The sequence below is a fragment of the Urocampus carinirostris genome, chromosome 6 (assembly GCF_059441175.1).
Source record: "Urocampus carinirostris isolate Australia breed hairy pipefish chromosome 6, RoL_Ucar_1.0, whole genome shotgun sequence".
NCBI lineage: Eukaryota > Metazoa > Chordata > Actinopteri > Syngnathiformes > Syngnathidae > Urocampus > Urocampus carinirostris.
In genome coordinates, this window is record NC_142354.1 from 9,076,101 (window position 1) to 9,092,436 (window position 16,336).

The window sequence follows — 16,336 nt, forward strand, 5'->3', positions numbered from 1 at the left end:
AAATCATTAAATTGGCCATTAATAACGTAATAGTAAATAAAAGAATACAAAATATTTAGATTCAATTAAAAAAAAAATCTAAGTTGTTTTTGGATCCGCCCAACCGCGTGTCAAGCATTCACCTGTTGGCCCCACCTCCTCCTCTGATTGGCCTATAATCATCGGTGCTTTCTGGTGACGTAAGATAAGCCCCACCCCTTGTCTGTAAACAGCTGAGTGAGTCGGCGGCGCGGGGACAGAAGCGCGCGGAGTCGATCACAGAACCGGACGTCGCAAGCCGAAGGTAGGACACAGACAGACAAACAGACAGACAGACAAACCACTGCGCTAATTTTAAGACTTGCAGCCTGACATTTTGTCATACATTCAGTTCATGACGTCACAAGGCGCTCTAGATTTGTCACACTTCTTTTGGGACTTTTGATATAATTTTTGTGGACTTGCAAACGATTGCTTGGTTGCACACAGCCCTCAATATCATCTAAAACATGCTAGCGGCATTAATAACGCCCCAAATCTGATAATAACATGATTTTTAGCCAAACGACTTAGTGCGTTTTTTATTTTCCTACTGTCCTTAAATGCGACGTCAAGTATCGTTGATTTGACTTGGCTGTGAGTAACCAAGCCCCCTGCGTGTTCGTAAGTCATTAATTTGTAATAATCGTGCAAGAATTTGACATTCAGGAACACCTCCAATGTAGTTTTGTTGACAGGAGTGACAAGTGAACTAACAGGAAATCCTTGCTAGCAATTTTTTTGCGTGTAAACTGTGTTTTTTCGTGTTTGCTGACTTTTCTCGACTCATTTCGGAAATATGTTATTGCAATATTTTTTCATTGCACTATCGTTCCTATGCACTTAAGACTCAAGTAAGTCTAAAGTCACTATTTTGTAAATATTAGCCTAAATTCTTTATTTTTATTGGTGCTGCGATAGACACCGTATCAGAAATTAAGTTTTTTTATAATAGACAATAAATTAAGTTCAAAAACACACATCAGACACATACAAACTAAAGTATCTAAAATCATTTCTATAATTGATAAAGCCCAATTAATTTCAAACTATAATGCTTTGTATTTATTCTATTGTTCTCTAGTTCTGCCATACTTAACATATTGTGCAGAAGTCTGGGGCAATCATTACAAAAGTTGACTACAGCCCCTTTTTGTCCTCCAAAAACGTGCAATGAGAACCATACACAGGGTAGGATATCGAGATCATACTCATACTTTATTCCTGCAGTCCAAATAATTAAAATTGGATGATTTAGTAAATTTTTTCACTGCACAACTGCTTTTAAGGTCAACAAAAACATGGGGCCAGAAAACATTTATAAATTATTCATTTGGAAAGTGGGAAATTGCAATTTAAGGGGCTGCAGCAAATTCATAATCCCAAAGGTGAGAACCAACAGGAAAAGTATGTGTGTGGAGTCAAACTTTGGAACAATTTACAAGATGAGATCAAACTATGTCCAACTATTCACGCGTTCAAATTTAAATACAAAAAACATTAGTGGTGGAATACAGAGATGAAGAAAATGGTTGATACGAGAGATTGGAAATAGTGCGTCTAGAACTATGGTTGAATCTGTTGTTATTGTTATATCATAACTGTTGTTATTATTATTATTATTACTATTGTTATATCATTGGTGTATTTAATATGGAAGATGAAAGGGTGGGGAATATAAGCATTTGCTTCTTACTACCCCTTTTCGAACATATTATGTGACATTATTTTATTGTTGAGATATTGATTTTGTTCTGTTTTTATTTTAATGGTCAAATAAAGTTTTCATTCATTCGTTTTATCCTATTTTGCCCTTTGAAGTCTTTTCTCATCTCATCTCATTAGCTGCACCGCTTATCCTCAGTAGCATCGCGGGGGTACTGGAGCCCATCCCAGCAATCATCAGGCAGTGGGCAGGGGACACCCTGAACTGGTTGCCAGCCAATCGCAGGGCACACAGGGACAGACAACTCGCTCGCTCATTCACACCTAGGGACAATTTGGACCGGCCAATCCACCTGAAATGCATGTCTTTGGAATGTGAGAGGGTACCTGAGTGCCCGAAGGAAACTTACAAAATCACTGACCTTAAATAGACGGAAAGCCAATCTGTGAACGAGCCGCAGCTGGCGCCACACGGCTGTGGCCAATTGGGCGCCATGGCAACCGTGACAGTGCTGGAATGTCAACAAACATGGACTGTTTGATTTTCGTTCCTAAAAAAGAAGCATTGGTAAAGAATAATAATAATAATAATAAAGATAATAAACTGAATGAAGAGAAAGAAATGCATTTGGGAAGGTAGTTGAGCCGATAGCATACAGTATCTGCATTTTCAGGATGTTGTGACGGAAATACAAAGCAGGCCAGCATTCTATATCACATTGACCAATAGTGTTATGGTTGCCATGGCGCCCAATTGGCCCCGCCCATGTGTGTCACGGTTGCCATAGCGACCAATTGGCAGATTGGCCCCTTGTCAGTATTTAAACTCTGTCCTGTCAGTCCCCTTTTGTCGGTCCGCGAATCTCCGTTTTTACACGGCAAGCTCTTTTTTTTTATGTGGTCTATTGGGGAAAATACCATCAAAATGGGTGAAACAACATCTTCTTCCACACTGTATGTCACGGACCAGGAACGGAGATGGGACCCAATTGCGTTCGTTTTACTCAGTTTTTATTTAGAAGGAGAACAGGACTTGCATCCACGATCCAGTGATCGTCGGTCATGGGTAGCAGATAGCAGGGACGCGGAAGTGGCACTTCCGTGTCGAGCGAGGGTAATCGTTGACTGCGAGAAAAACAGGTCAATGGCCGGGGCGGAGGAGCAAAAACAGAGACGGGTCCAGAAAAGAGGTCGGCAACAGGTATCAGGCAGGAAACAGGGCAAAAACAGGTCGATGGCAGGGGCGGAGGAGCAAAAACAGAAACAGGTCCAGAAAAGAGGTCGGCAATAGGCATCAGGCAGGAAACAGGGCAGGATAGTGTCGGAGAGTACAAAAGCTTGCCTAGCTGGGAGCAGAAGTTCGCAGACGGTCTGACGGGTTCTTTTCGGAAGACGGGAGTTTAAAAAGAGTCCAACAGCCAATCAGGTCCCGAGGCAGCCACTGGTGCCCCGAACCAGTAATGATGACACTGTAAAAGGAAACCTTGTAAGGCGGGGTCACCGTATCCCGGGGGTCTACCGTACACATAAACTTTCTCTCAGTCGTGTTCCAGAATTCCATTTCCGATCTCCGTACTTCAACACGTCTTTTTTGTTGTCTCACATTCCGATCCTACTGTACACGCCGTCTCAAAATAAGAGCCGAGCTGTCAAAACATTGCAAAGACTTAATGAGTGTTTTTGACTTCAGAGACGGCGGAGGCGGACGTTAATCGCTATAAAATGTCGGAACGTCTTTCCAACTTCCAGCCAAGCCGAGTCGCTTCCAGGAAGTGTCTCGTTTGGAGTTTCGTGCGCTTGAAACTCGGCAGCTGCCTCGTACGATTGTTTGTGGAGATGGTCACAAGTGCGATGGGATCAATATTTGCGTCCGCCAAATATCTCCCGTGCAAGTTTGCTTCTTCATGTTTGCCTTGTGTGTTTGCATTCATTCCCTTAACTTTATCTCAACCTTCAGGATTGATTTCTTCAACAGTGATAGTTTGAAGTGTTCCTAATAGGTTGAAAGTTAAATATTTTCTTGATTAAGTATGTGTTAACAATGCCCAACTTGTCTTGAACCAGAACAGGATCAGGGAAATTGGGAGTCATGCACGTTAGACAGCGGTCTGGCGTGGAAAGACAGCAAGACAGAGACTCACGAGATCGATTCCAATTGCCCGAGTTGATATCTGACAGATGGGGTCGATACCGGACAAGACGGGACAGACAGTAATGATAATGAAACAGGATATCGAAATTAAACAGGACCAACTAGACGGGAACAAAAACTGGAGAGAATAATAAACAGGACAAAAATAGACGGGAAGGAAACTGGAAACCGATATTAAACAGGACAAAAATAAACGGGAACAATACCGGACTGGAAATACCAACAGGAAAACGGGACCGAGTCAGAACCCACGTCTTGCGGGGCAGAGGTTCGTTGACGGACTGTCAAAGGAAGAGAGAGCTTAAAAAGACACAAAGCCAATCAGTTAATGAGCCGCAGCTGGGGCCACACGGGCGCCAGCTGAGTTTTAAGAGTCCGTATGCCCATTGCACCTATCTGTTTTTATCTTACTTTTATCAGGCCTGTTTGGGGCGGAACAAACCCCCAAAGGGGGACTTCCGTGGCGAGCGATGACAGTGTCGGGAACGGAAAAATGGGTCAGTAGCCGGGACAGGAGAGCAAAAACAGGGTCGGGGTCGGAAACCAGTCGTAAGCCAGGAGAGGAAAGTAGATGTGGTCAGGATCAAAAACAGGTCGAAGGCGGGGGACAGACGGGAGCAAAAAACAGGAGGGAGTCAGAGTCGAAAAAGGCTTGCCTAGTGTAAACTGAGGTTCGCAGACGACTGACAAAAGGGGACAGATAGGAGTGGGTTTAAATAGGGACAGGGGTGATGCATATCGGTAATTATGACAAATATAGGTCATGCATAAGCTATTGCAACAGATGCAACCTCATTGAAAATAGTCACAATTACATTTCTGTGTTAATACGCGTCCGCCTTTGTGTTATTGTTGTCGTGAAAGTGTGTTTGTCTTTTGTGTCCATGCTCATCACAGGAATGGGAAACCAGTGAGTACAGTTCGCTCTTTGTGTCCCTCCGCAAGACCGTGTGCTGCATGTTGTCAATGTGCCTCTTCCAAGACTTTATTTTTTTCCGCGCATCTCCCGACCTCCAGTGTTCCTGATTGCGGGCCAAGTGACTCCACCCACAAAACAAAGGTCATGTCACCGCAGGACATGATTATGTCTTTGATGATACCCGCATGTGTCTTTCCTCATCTTTCCCGCATTCTCACACTCGATTTTTTTCTAGTACTTTTTGCAGTCAACTCATTTTGTTTACTGTAAGCCCTATGCGTTCTTAGTTCATCTCGGGTTGAAAAATATTCCACAGTCCATTATCCCCGATCGCATATTGCTGCAGGCGGGGAACAGCAGAGCGCACTTTTTTAAGGCCTGACCGCTTTTTCAGCCGTATTTCCACCAAAAAGGTGAACTGCACTCATGCCTCTGCAATCCATTATCTCCAATCTCATATTACGGCAGAGCGAATATTCGTCAGGCCTTCTTTTACATTATTCCTGCCTAAAATTAACTGGGATTCATTATCCCCAATCTTATATGGCTGCTTGCAGTGGCCTGCAGTGCAGATTTTCTTGTCAGGCCCAGCAGCTTTTCTTTGCCGTTCTATCCATCAAAAAGTGAATTGCACTCGTGGGGCCGTGATCCACTAGCCCTGATTGCTTATTGTTGTGACAGTGACTGTCAGAAGGCACTTTTATCTGTAGACATGTGTTCTGGCCCGTCTAAAATGAAATGCACAGTTATGATCGTACTCTATTATCCCCAGTTGACTATTGCTGAGAGCAGAAGCCAGCATAGCAAGATACTGTCGTGTTTGGTGGCTCTTTTCTCCATTTCTTCCCGCCAAAAAGGAACAGCACACATACAGCCGCGATGTATTATCTGGCAGAGTGCTTTTTTTTTCAAATAAGGTACCTGAAGTATAACAGTGTGACCAGCCTAAAATGTACTGCACTGTTTTCGTCACAATTCATTATTCACAGTGGACTATTGCTGAGAGTCGCGGTAAAGAGAACATTTTTGATCGCTCAAGCATGTCAGTGTGGTTCTTCTTAAATGAAGAGCATTGTTTTGGGTGCGATCCATTATCCCCACTCGACTATTGCCGAGAGCTGGGGCTAAGAGAACAAATTTGTAAAAAATCACGCTTGCGGCTGTGATCCATTAACCCTGATTGCTGCAAGCGGGGACCAACAGGGGCCACTTTTGTCCGGCCTAGGGGCTAACTGTTTTTCCCATTGTTTCCTCCCAAAATCGACTACATCCGTGCGGTCGCGATCCACTGTGACTGCTGTGAGCGGGGGCAGAGTTCACATTAAAAATGGAAGAGTTACTTTGCAGACTTTTGCACATGGAGGGGTCCCCATTAACCGTGATAAACGAGGGATTACAGTATTAAAATTCGATATTTCATGACGGCAAAGTTTGAGAAAGAGCCCTGTTGAACTTTGGTTCCTCTTTTTGCCGGGCTTCCGGTTTTGCAAGTTTTGCAAAGAATGAAAACGTTCGCGCAGGAAATAACTAGTCGTCAAAAGATTTTTAAAAAAAGATAACAGGTAACTCTCAAATACAACCGTAGTCAAGGCTAGGGCTACAGGGCTATTATAAAAGATAAACAAAAACTAAAAAGAACTGACAAACGTTAAGAATAGATAGATAGATAGATAGATAGATAGATAGATACTTTATTCATCCCCGCAGGGAAATTCACATTTCCAGCAGTATCCCTTCGCTGAGAACAATACAATAATAAAGCAAAAGGAATACAATATACAAATACCCAATGTGACGTGCTAATACCCACTGTAGCGTGTTGTATAGAGTATTTAAATAGTGCTAAAATACACACTGCAATAAAAGTACGGTAATATGCAATGTAGGGGGTGTGGTTTAATGTGGGCCTTTACTCCGCCGGGCGGAGTTAAAGAGAATATAAATTATTAATATTAATAAAGAATATATTATTATCATAATACGAAACGGAGAACCAGACTATGTATGAATAAGGGATGCTATTTTTCCCACAGTTACATCAATTAAGTAGATAGGCATATTTTTAAAAATCTATTTAAAACCTGACTTGCACTCTAAGACATTACCTCATTATATACCATTGTGTACATGACTGTTAGCCGCTAATGCTATTCATTTTTATAGACCTGACTTCAACTTAAGATGATTTAAAATCTTTTAAATTGGTTGCGGTAATTATTCAAATAACGCGCCCATTAGCATCGCTTAACTCTTGAAAATTTAGCAGCTAATGACAGTGTTACGGACCTTATATACTAATGCTAGCAATGTGGACACTGCCGCTAGCTGCTAATGCTAGTGTCTTTAAAAGAAATGAACTATCTATCTATCTATCTACCTTGGTCATATCCCTCAAGAGGGGTGACCGACAGCAAGACACACACATACAATAACAAAGAAAATAAAAGGGAAATAAGTAACAAAAAAAACACACACAAAATGTTTTGGACCATGGCCAACCCAATTGCCCAAACACCCAAACAAGTTAGGCACCTCGGCACCCAAGTTGGTCATGCTTTCGTCCCTCCAGATGAAACGGGACACCAGAAAGCGGCCATGTCACTCGGGTCAGGGTGACACAACACACTCTTTTGTTCAACAGCAGGGCCCGACAGCTTTCACTGGTTTACCCCTGCCGCATCATACGGGTGCCCAGCCCATCCTTAAGAACGCGTCCACAATCCCACTATCCTTTCACAACACCTCTCCACTCCTTTCTATCACCAACAAGAGCTCTAGCTTCCATTATATTTAGACCTCTTTCCTGCAGTGCACTCATAGCACCATCCATCCACGTCAATTGCGGCCTTCCTCTTGGTCTCCTTCAATTGACTTCGGCTCTGTAGATCCTCCTCAACATTCGCTCCTCATCCATCCTCTCCATGTGTCCAAACCAACCAAGTACTCTCTTATCAACACGCTTGCTCAGTTCCACGACTACTCCAGTTCTGTCTCTCACAATTTCATTTCTCAATCCATCCAATCTTGTCACTCCTAACATAGTCCTCAAACACTTCATCTCAAAAACATTCAACTTCCTTCTTAAATCTGCGTTCAGGCTCCAAGTCTCTGCACCATACAACACAGTCGGCACAATCACACTCTCATACAGTCCCCTCTTAACATCCATACTCATACTCTTGTTGTTCATCACTCTCCTCAGAGCACCCAAAACCTTGCTTCCTTGATTCACTCTGTGCAATACCTCACACTCCATTCCACCAACTGCAGCCACATCACAACCCAAGTACCTAAAGCTTTCAACTTCTTCCAGCACCTGTCCATGCAACCTAATTTCTAACGCCATGTCCACTCCATCATGTAAACACTTCATCACCTTACTCTTCCCAACATTGACACATAACTTACGCCTATCACATACTCTTCCAAACTCCGTTATCAACCTTCTCAATGTTTCCTCAGAATCAGCCACAAGCGCTGTGTCATCTGCAAACAACAACTGACTTACCTGCCACACTGTTCCACTGTTGTCCATCATGTCTACACCTCTGCCAAAAACTCTTGCATTCACCTCTTTCACCACACCATCCATGTACACATTAAACAGCCATGGTGACATCACACACCCCTGTCTCACACCAGTCAACACAGGGAACCACTCACTTGTCTCACTCCCTACTCTTACACATGCTCTGCTGTTCATAAAAAAACTCTTCAATGCTTCCAACAACTTTTCACCCACTTCATACATCACCATCACTTGCCACAACGCCTCTCTATCAACTCTGTCATACGCCTTTTCCAAGTCCATGAAAGCCAAATAAACATCCTTACCTTTTGCAAAATATTTCTCACACACCTGTCGTACTGCAAACACCTGATCCACATCCTCTTCCTTTCCTGAAACCACTCTGCTCCTCCATCACCACCTCATTCGTTCTTTCTTTCTCTCACTCTCTTAATCAAGACTCTTCCATACAGACAACAAACTGATACCTCTCGATTTGCTACATTAATACTTATCACCTTTACCCTTATACAATGGCACCACACATGCACTACACCAATCAACAGGAACCACACCACTTAAAAAGCATACATTCAACAAGCGTACTAACCAGTCAATCATAGCTGTGCCACCTTTTTTTCAGGCATTCAGCAGTACAACCATCCAACCCTGTGCCTTCCCCTCTTTCATTTCTTTCACTGCCTCTTGCACCTCCTATGTTTCCACAGGCTTCACATTTAAATCACCCAACACGGGCATTCTCTCCATACCATTGATCTCCTTGACTCTCACTTCTCTCCCATCCTCCACATTTAGCAACTCCTCAAAATACTCTGCCCATCTCGTCCTGACTGCACTACCGCTAACCAGCAATCTACCATCCTTATCTTTCACTTTCTCTCCCTTTCCAGACTCACTGTTTCTTACTCTTTTCACTTCTTTCCAGAACACTTTTCTCCTTTCCTCAAATTTCACTCCTATCTTTCGACACCATTCATCATTTGCTTTCCTTTCCGCTGCTTCCACTGCCGCTTTTACCAACCTTTTCTTCACTTTATATCTTTCATACGCATCGCCACTCTCATCCTGCAGCCACTCCTCAAAGGCACGTCTCTTTTCTGTCACAGCCTCTGATACCTCATCATTCCACCATTCACTTCCTTTTCTAATACCTCGACCAACTTTTCTCATTCCACACACTTCTTTTGCACTCCTCAACACTGCCTCTTTAAACCACTTCCATTCAATTTCCACACTCTCCATTTCTCTTCCACTAACCCGTTCATACTCTTCCCTTATCCTCTCTTTAAACTCTCTTTCCTTTTCTGCCTTATTCAACTCTGACATTTTCACCTCTTCCCTCACATTCTTCTTATAACTAGCCCTCCACGATCCATCTATTCTCAGTTTTCCTTCCACATAAAAATGATCAGACATACCACTCATTTCACCTCTGTAAACATGCACATCCAACAATCTACTTAACATCCCTTTCTTAACCACTACATAATCCATCAGTGTTCTGTCCACCATCTTGCCACTATCCACTCTGACAAAGGTATACTTATTCATGTCCCTCTTTTTAAACAATGTATTTCAAATCACCAACTCATTCTCCACACATAACTCAATCAATTTCTTCCCACTCTCATTTCTTACTGGTACTCCATATCTACCAATCACATTTTCAACCGTTTCATCACCCACTCTAGCATTCAGGTCACCTAGTATTACCACTTTCCACCCTTCTTTCGCACTTGCCACACATTCGGACAAGTCCTTCCAGAACTCCTCTCTCTCCTCAGCGCTTCTTTCTGAACCAGGTCCATATGCACTTATAAACATCCATTCTTCTACACCCCACTTCAACCTCACCCACATCAATCTGGAAGATATCTCTTTCCCCTCCACCAGTTTTTCCTTTGCTTTCTCACTCACAAGCACAGCCACTCCTTCTCTAGCATGTCCACCCGTAACTCCAGACCTTCTACCATACATACTTCCAAGCTGTAATTCACCCCTTCTTTTCATCTTTATTTCACTCAAGGCTAACACATCATCCTTCCGATCTCCTCTTTCTTCCACTCAGTCGCTTTACTTCTACATCCTCTCACATTTAATGACCCTATAACTAGGGTTTGCAAGACCTTTCGGTCTCCCGCCCCCCTTTCTTTGCCTTGCTGTCTATTAGGGAGTAGAGATAGAGAGGAGAGGATCCCCGGTCCCCTCGCTCCCTCCAGTTTAGTCGCCTCTTACGACACACAGCGGACCATGGTGGGAGAATTCTCTTACCTCTCACAAGGAGAGGGCCCCTCACCACAAGGACGCAGTTCAAAATCTTTTGCAGTGATTATAATATTGTTTTATTAACACAACTACAAACCACGTAAGCACATAGCATCGCTTTGGTTGCTAGCTTCCCATAAGCCTTTAAAATTCTTTTCGTAGTTCATATTAAATGATTTACTATAAATGAGCAACAGTTTTGCATTATTCAGATTTAAGTATTCTATCCCTACCTTTGACTTCACGATTTAGTTTTTAAATGAAAAATTAATCTGAATAATTGTTTGTATTTCTCTTCTGTCAAGAACCGGAACAAGAGGAGAATTCAAATGTGTGATGTTTCTCACACAAGCCTTTTATTTTACGGGAAATGGGGAATCATGCACGTTAGGGAGCGGTCTGGCGTGGAATGACAGGAACCCAGAGGCCAACAAGATCAATACCGATTGCCCGAGCAGATATCGGATAGATGGGGTCGATACTGGAAAGGAAGGGACAGACAGGATTGATATCGAAACAGGATATCAAAATTAAACAGGACAAACTAGACGGGAACGAATACTGGAGAGAATAATGAACAGGACAAAAATAGACGGGAACGATACCGGACAGGAAAAGTAGGCAGGAAAGCAGACAGAGTAAAAACCCATGTCTTGCGGGGCAGGGTTTGTTGACGGACTGACCAAGGGAGAGTGAGAGCACTGAGCTTAAATAGAAGGGAAGCCAATCTGTCAACGAGCCGCAGCTGGCGCCACACGGGCGGGGCCGATTGGGTGACATGGCAACTGTGACACTCTTTTAGCATAGAGTACAGTATACGGTCTATCCTTTTACGTTTTAAAGATGCATTTTTTTCACATTTTATACTTCATTTAAAACAACTTCCTTGTACCTGTTTTGATGAGCTGTTATGTTTGATCCCAGCAAAATTATGTACGCATATATCATTAACCTGTGCCAAAACCGATTCTATCGAACGTTCCGTTATCACGTCAGATCGACTCATATTTAAACACTTTCACTTGCTTCTAAATACGATTATGAGCAAATCGGAAATGATTTACGAGGCAGTTTTATTGTCTGGAGCGAATCTACAATGACATCATCGTATAACAAGGAAGCGGTGGCGGCAACAGAGAACAGAAAAGGCGTGAGGCACGCCGATATCAAGCGCAGATGCTATTTTTGTCTTGAGTTCAGGATACTTTGCGGGTTTCGTTGATGATATCGTTGACAGCTCTTTGATGACTCTCGCTCGACCTGTTGCAATGGAATCCTGAACTTGATTAAAGCCCTACGACGACGTTTATGTCTTAACTCAATTTATGATTTTTTTTTTTGTTTACCTAGTCATAAATTCCACTATGCTAATGACATTAAAATAAGACCATTGACTGTTTTAGAAGTTGAATTTACTGTCATTTCTGGACTATAAAGCGGAAGCAGATGGTTTATATATATTTTTATACATATAATTTAATTTATATAATTCATGACTTCATGGTCAGTTTTGACCAAATTAACAGAACATGAAAGAGAGACAATACAGAATATGTTGGAATACCAACTCGTTTTAACAGAACAAAACATGAAAGTAAGAAGACACAAGGTGTGTCAGAACACACACCACCTCTGCCTGAACAAACATGAATGTAAGAGAATGCGGGATTTGTCGAAATAGTGACTTGTTTTGTCTGCATCAAACAGGAATAAGAGGACACTTGGAACACACTCCTGCATGGATAGAACAACTAAGTAATACAGTCAGCTTTGGCTAACAGAACAAAACATGGAAAAAAACAAACACTGAGTGTATTTGAATACAAACTAGCTCTAACGGAATAAACATGAAACTAAGAACATGCAGGATATGTTGGAACACAAATCAGCTCTACCTGAACAAAACATGAAAAAAACCCTATGTGGAATATGTTGGAATACTAACTAGTGATAACAGAACAAAACATGAAAGTGAGAAGACACAAGGTGTGTCAGAACACACACCACCATCTACCTGAAAAAACATGAATGTAAGAGAATGCGGGATTTGTCCAAATACTGACTTGTGACTAGTTTTGACAGCATTGAACAGGAATAAGAGGATGCTTGAAACACACTCCTGCATGGATAGAACAACTAAGTAATATAGTCAGTTTTGGCTAAAAGAACAAAACATGGAAGGGATACAACACTGAATGTATTAGAATACAAACTAGTTCTAACGGAATAAACATGAAATAAGAAGATGCAGGATATGTTGGAACACAACTCAGCTCTACTTGAACAAAACATGAAAAAAAACCCAATGTGGAATATGTTGGGATGCTAACTACTTATAACTGAACAAATTGGGAAAGAACGCAGGAAACACACTCACATGTAAATAGAACATCTAAATAATGTTCTAATACAAACTAGCTCTACCTGAACAAAACATGAAGTAGGCAATGAATTAATTTTGGAATACTAACTAGTTCTAACTGAACAAAACACCAAAAGGAGAGAACAGGGATTATGTTTATATAATAACAAGTTGTAACCAATTAAAACAGAAACCGATAGAACAGGAGAGTAACAAACTCACGCTTGGACAGAACCACTACATGAGGAACACCAACCAGGTATAACAGAACAAAATATGTAAGTAAGAAGATGCAGGATAACCAAATCTACCCGTACAAAGGCTGAAAGAAAGAGGATTTAGGGAACATAATCATGTCTGGCTAGAACAACTACATAATGTTCTTACAAAACATATAAGTGAGAAGACCCAGGATATGTCGGAACAAACCTGAACAAAACATGAAAGGTACAAAGCACAATTCGTTGGAATGATAACTAGATAATGGAACATAACACAAAAGAGGAGGTGCAGGTAATACACTTAAGCATGGATAGAACTACTACATAATGATCTTACCCCAACCATCTACTTAACATAAAAGGTTCTAAGTTGGATTTTTCCCCAAACTGTGCTTTTTTCCACTTTTCGTCTCAAATCCAATTGTTTTTTTTTCAAGCCCTTCGATATATAGATGTCAACCAGGCTGACACAAAACCAGGACAACAGGCCCTAAAATCAAAGTATTGACTGAACAACAGAGGCACGGAACACTTTCCTGTCCACAGGCAAATCAGGAAGTGGGATTTCTACCTCAATGTAGGCCGCCAGCCCTCATGTCCTAATCGCTTGTTTCCCTGGTTACCTTGCTCACTGTATCGGTAGTTAGCTAATGAAAAGGGCCCGATGACCTCTGCGGTCAGGCACAGTCAATATAAAGAGCCGAAATAAACAGCAGGTGTGGGGGACAAGTTAGGTACAGGTGGGCCCTCTCCAGCCTTTCCCCCCCAGGTTGTTGTCCTCTATGGGGTATATGGGGTGCCAGATCCCAGCAAATGTTACATTACTTTATGTCTTTCATGGGGCGGGTGACGTCACATGAACAATACAAGAACTTCATGCATGTCACACGCACAATTGACTTTCATGTTCAGCGTTCCAAAAAATCACTCCGGGTTTTTTGAGAAATACAACGAGCACATTTGGATTTGTTTTATGATTCTTAACGGATTTTTGGTGTGCCCCGCAGTCACGTTTCTGACCGTAATAAGAAGATGCCGCTGGGTGAAGATGGCCACTCTTGGAAGAAGAAGACGTCGGATGTGAAGGAACATTACGACTTTAAAGATATCCTCGGGACGTAAGTGGCGCTTTTTTAGAATGTTAATCTTCTAATGGTTTCATTCATTTTGTGAAATATATGGGATATTATCGTGAAAAAACAATAACAAGATCTCAAGAAATGGTTAGTAGCTAGATTCGCTTTAGCTGGTAGCGTCACTTTAACAATTAAATCATTTACCAGCTTTAATCTATGGCCTCAAGTTAGTTCATATTTTTACTAACGCTAATATATTAGCAGATAGCTTTGCTTTGTCTGCTAGCATCACTTTACTAGGTAAATACCTCACCAGCTCCAGTCCTCTGCCTGGATTTCGCTCATATTTTCTTTAACCCTAGTTGTATGAGCAAATAGCATCACTTTGGTAGCTAGCTTTGCTTTAGCTGCTAGCATCTCTTTCGTAGTTAAATCATTTACCATATCCAGTTCATGGCATCAACTTAGCTCATATTTTTAATAACGATAGTGTACTAGCAGATAGCTTTGCTTTGGTCGCTAGCTTTGCTTTATCTGCTAGCATCACTTTACTAGGTAAATACCTCACCAGCTCCAGTCCTCGGCCTGGATTTAGCTCATATTTTCACTACGCTAGCCATATGAGCAAAAAGTATCCCTTTGGTTGCTAGCTTTGCTTTAGCTGCTAGCTTCACGTTTGTAGTTAAATCATTTACGATCTCCAATTCATGGCCTCAATCTAACTCATATTTTTACTAATGCTAGTGTATTAGCAAATATCATCCATTTGGTAGCTAACTTTTCTTTAGCTACTATCATCAATTTTTCAGATAAATCATTTACCAGCTCCAGTCCTTGGCCTGGATTTAGTTAATATTTTCTCAAATACTAGCCGTATGAGCAGATAGCATCCCTTTGGTTGCTAGCTTTGCTTTAGCAGCTAGCATCACGTTCGTAGTTAAATCATTTCCCATCTCCAGTTCATGGCCTCAATGTAACTCATATTTTTAGTAACGCTAGCTATATTAAGCAATAGCATTGCTTTTGTGGCTAGCTTCCCTGTATCTGCTAGCATCATTTTAGTAATTCAATTATTTGCTAGCTCTAGTCCCTGGCCTCTACGCTAGCTACACTGACAAATAGCAATGCTTTGTTGGCTAATTTCACTTTAGCTGCTAGCATCACTTTCGTAGGTAAAGCAAAATATGCTAGTGCTGTGTACATGGTTAATAGTGGCTAATGCTAATCTCGAAATCACGAAAATTGTTATAGATTCAATTTAAATACGAAATCTCCAAAACATATTAACATAACCCAAAATTTCAGATGTTCTTTATAGTATGGGTAATTCATTTTGCTTTAGTTTCTCTTAAGTTATGGTATTTGCTATATTTTCAACCCATTTTCAAATCTTAGTGTATCTTTTCGAAAAAAATAACAATAGAATAATACTTACTAAAATAATCAAAAAAATGTGCCAGCGGGATTCATGTTTTTACTTCGCTTCAGTTATTCATTTTTTATTCTTATTTAGAAAAAAGTAAAATTGGTAGAAAGATGTGCAATATTTTAAAATATTTTTGACGTACTTTTTTCCATGCAACCTCAACAAAAAATAGGTTATTAAATATACTATGCTATTCCGTGATTATAGTCAGTACATAAAAATGGTCAAGACCAGGACGAAGACAGGACCCACTTGCGTGCGTTTCTCTGAGTTTTATTAGGAAGAAGGGAAAGGATAGTATACACAATACGTATATCGCTGGTTGTGGGGAGCAGGTTGCTCAGACGCGGAAGTGGTATTTCAGTGGTGAGCAATGGCAGTGTCGAGAGCGGGAAAAAACAGATCGGTGGCCGGGACGGGGGAGCAAAAACGTAGTCAAGTTCAGAAAAGGGGGAGCCGGGAATCAAACGGGAATCAGAACAGGAGAGAGTCAGGGTCGGAAGCCTTGCCTAGCGTAGCTGAGGTTCGCAGACGGAATGACAATGGGTGACAGGAAGACAGGGGTTTAAAAAGAGACCAGCAGGCAGTTGGCGCCAAAGGAGCAGACTCAGGTGCCACGCATCAGTAATCATGACTAAAAATGGTTGAGCGAGCGAGTTGTCTGTCAACAAATATGTTTTTATTTTTTGTTTCTAATTTTTTT

The 16,336-nt window shown here is 41.5% G+C and overlaps 1 protein-coding gene across 1 annotated transcript in view; it reads left to right on the forward strand.

Moving 5' to 3' along the window:
* Positions 1 to 217: 217 nt before the first annotated feature.
* Positions 218 to 16,336, forward strand: part of camk1b (calcium/calmodulin-dependent protein kinase Ib) — a 62,321-nt gene continuing 46,202 nt past the window's right edge. The window contains exons 1-2 of the mRNA XM_088337763.1: positions 218 to 283; positions 14,139 to 14,249. Of these exons, the coding sequence (XP_088193889.1) occupies positions 14,164 to 14,249 (86 nt within the window). The 5' untranslated portion in view covers positions 218 to 283; positions 14,139 to 14,163. The remainder of the gene's footprint in view (positions 284 to 14,138; positions 14,250 to 16,336) is intronic.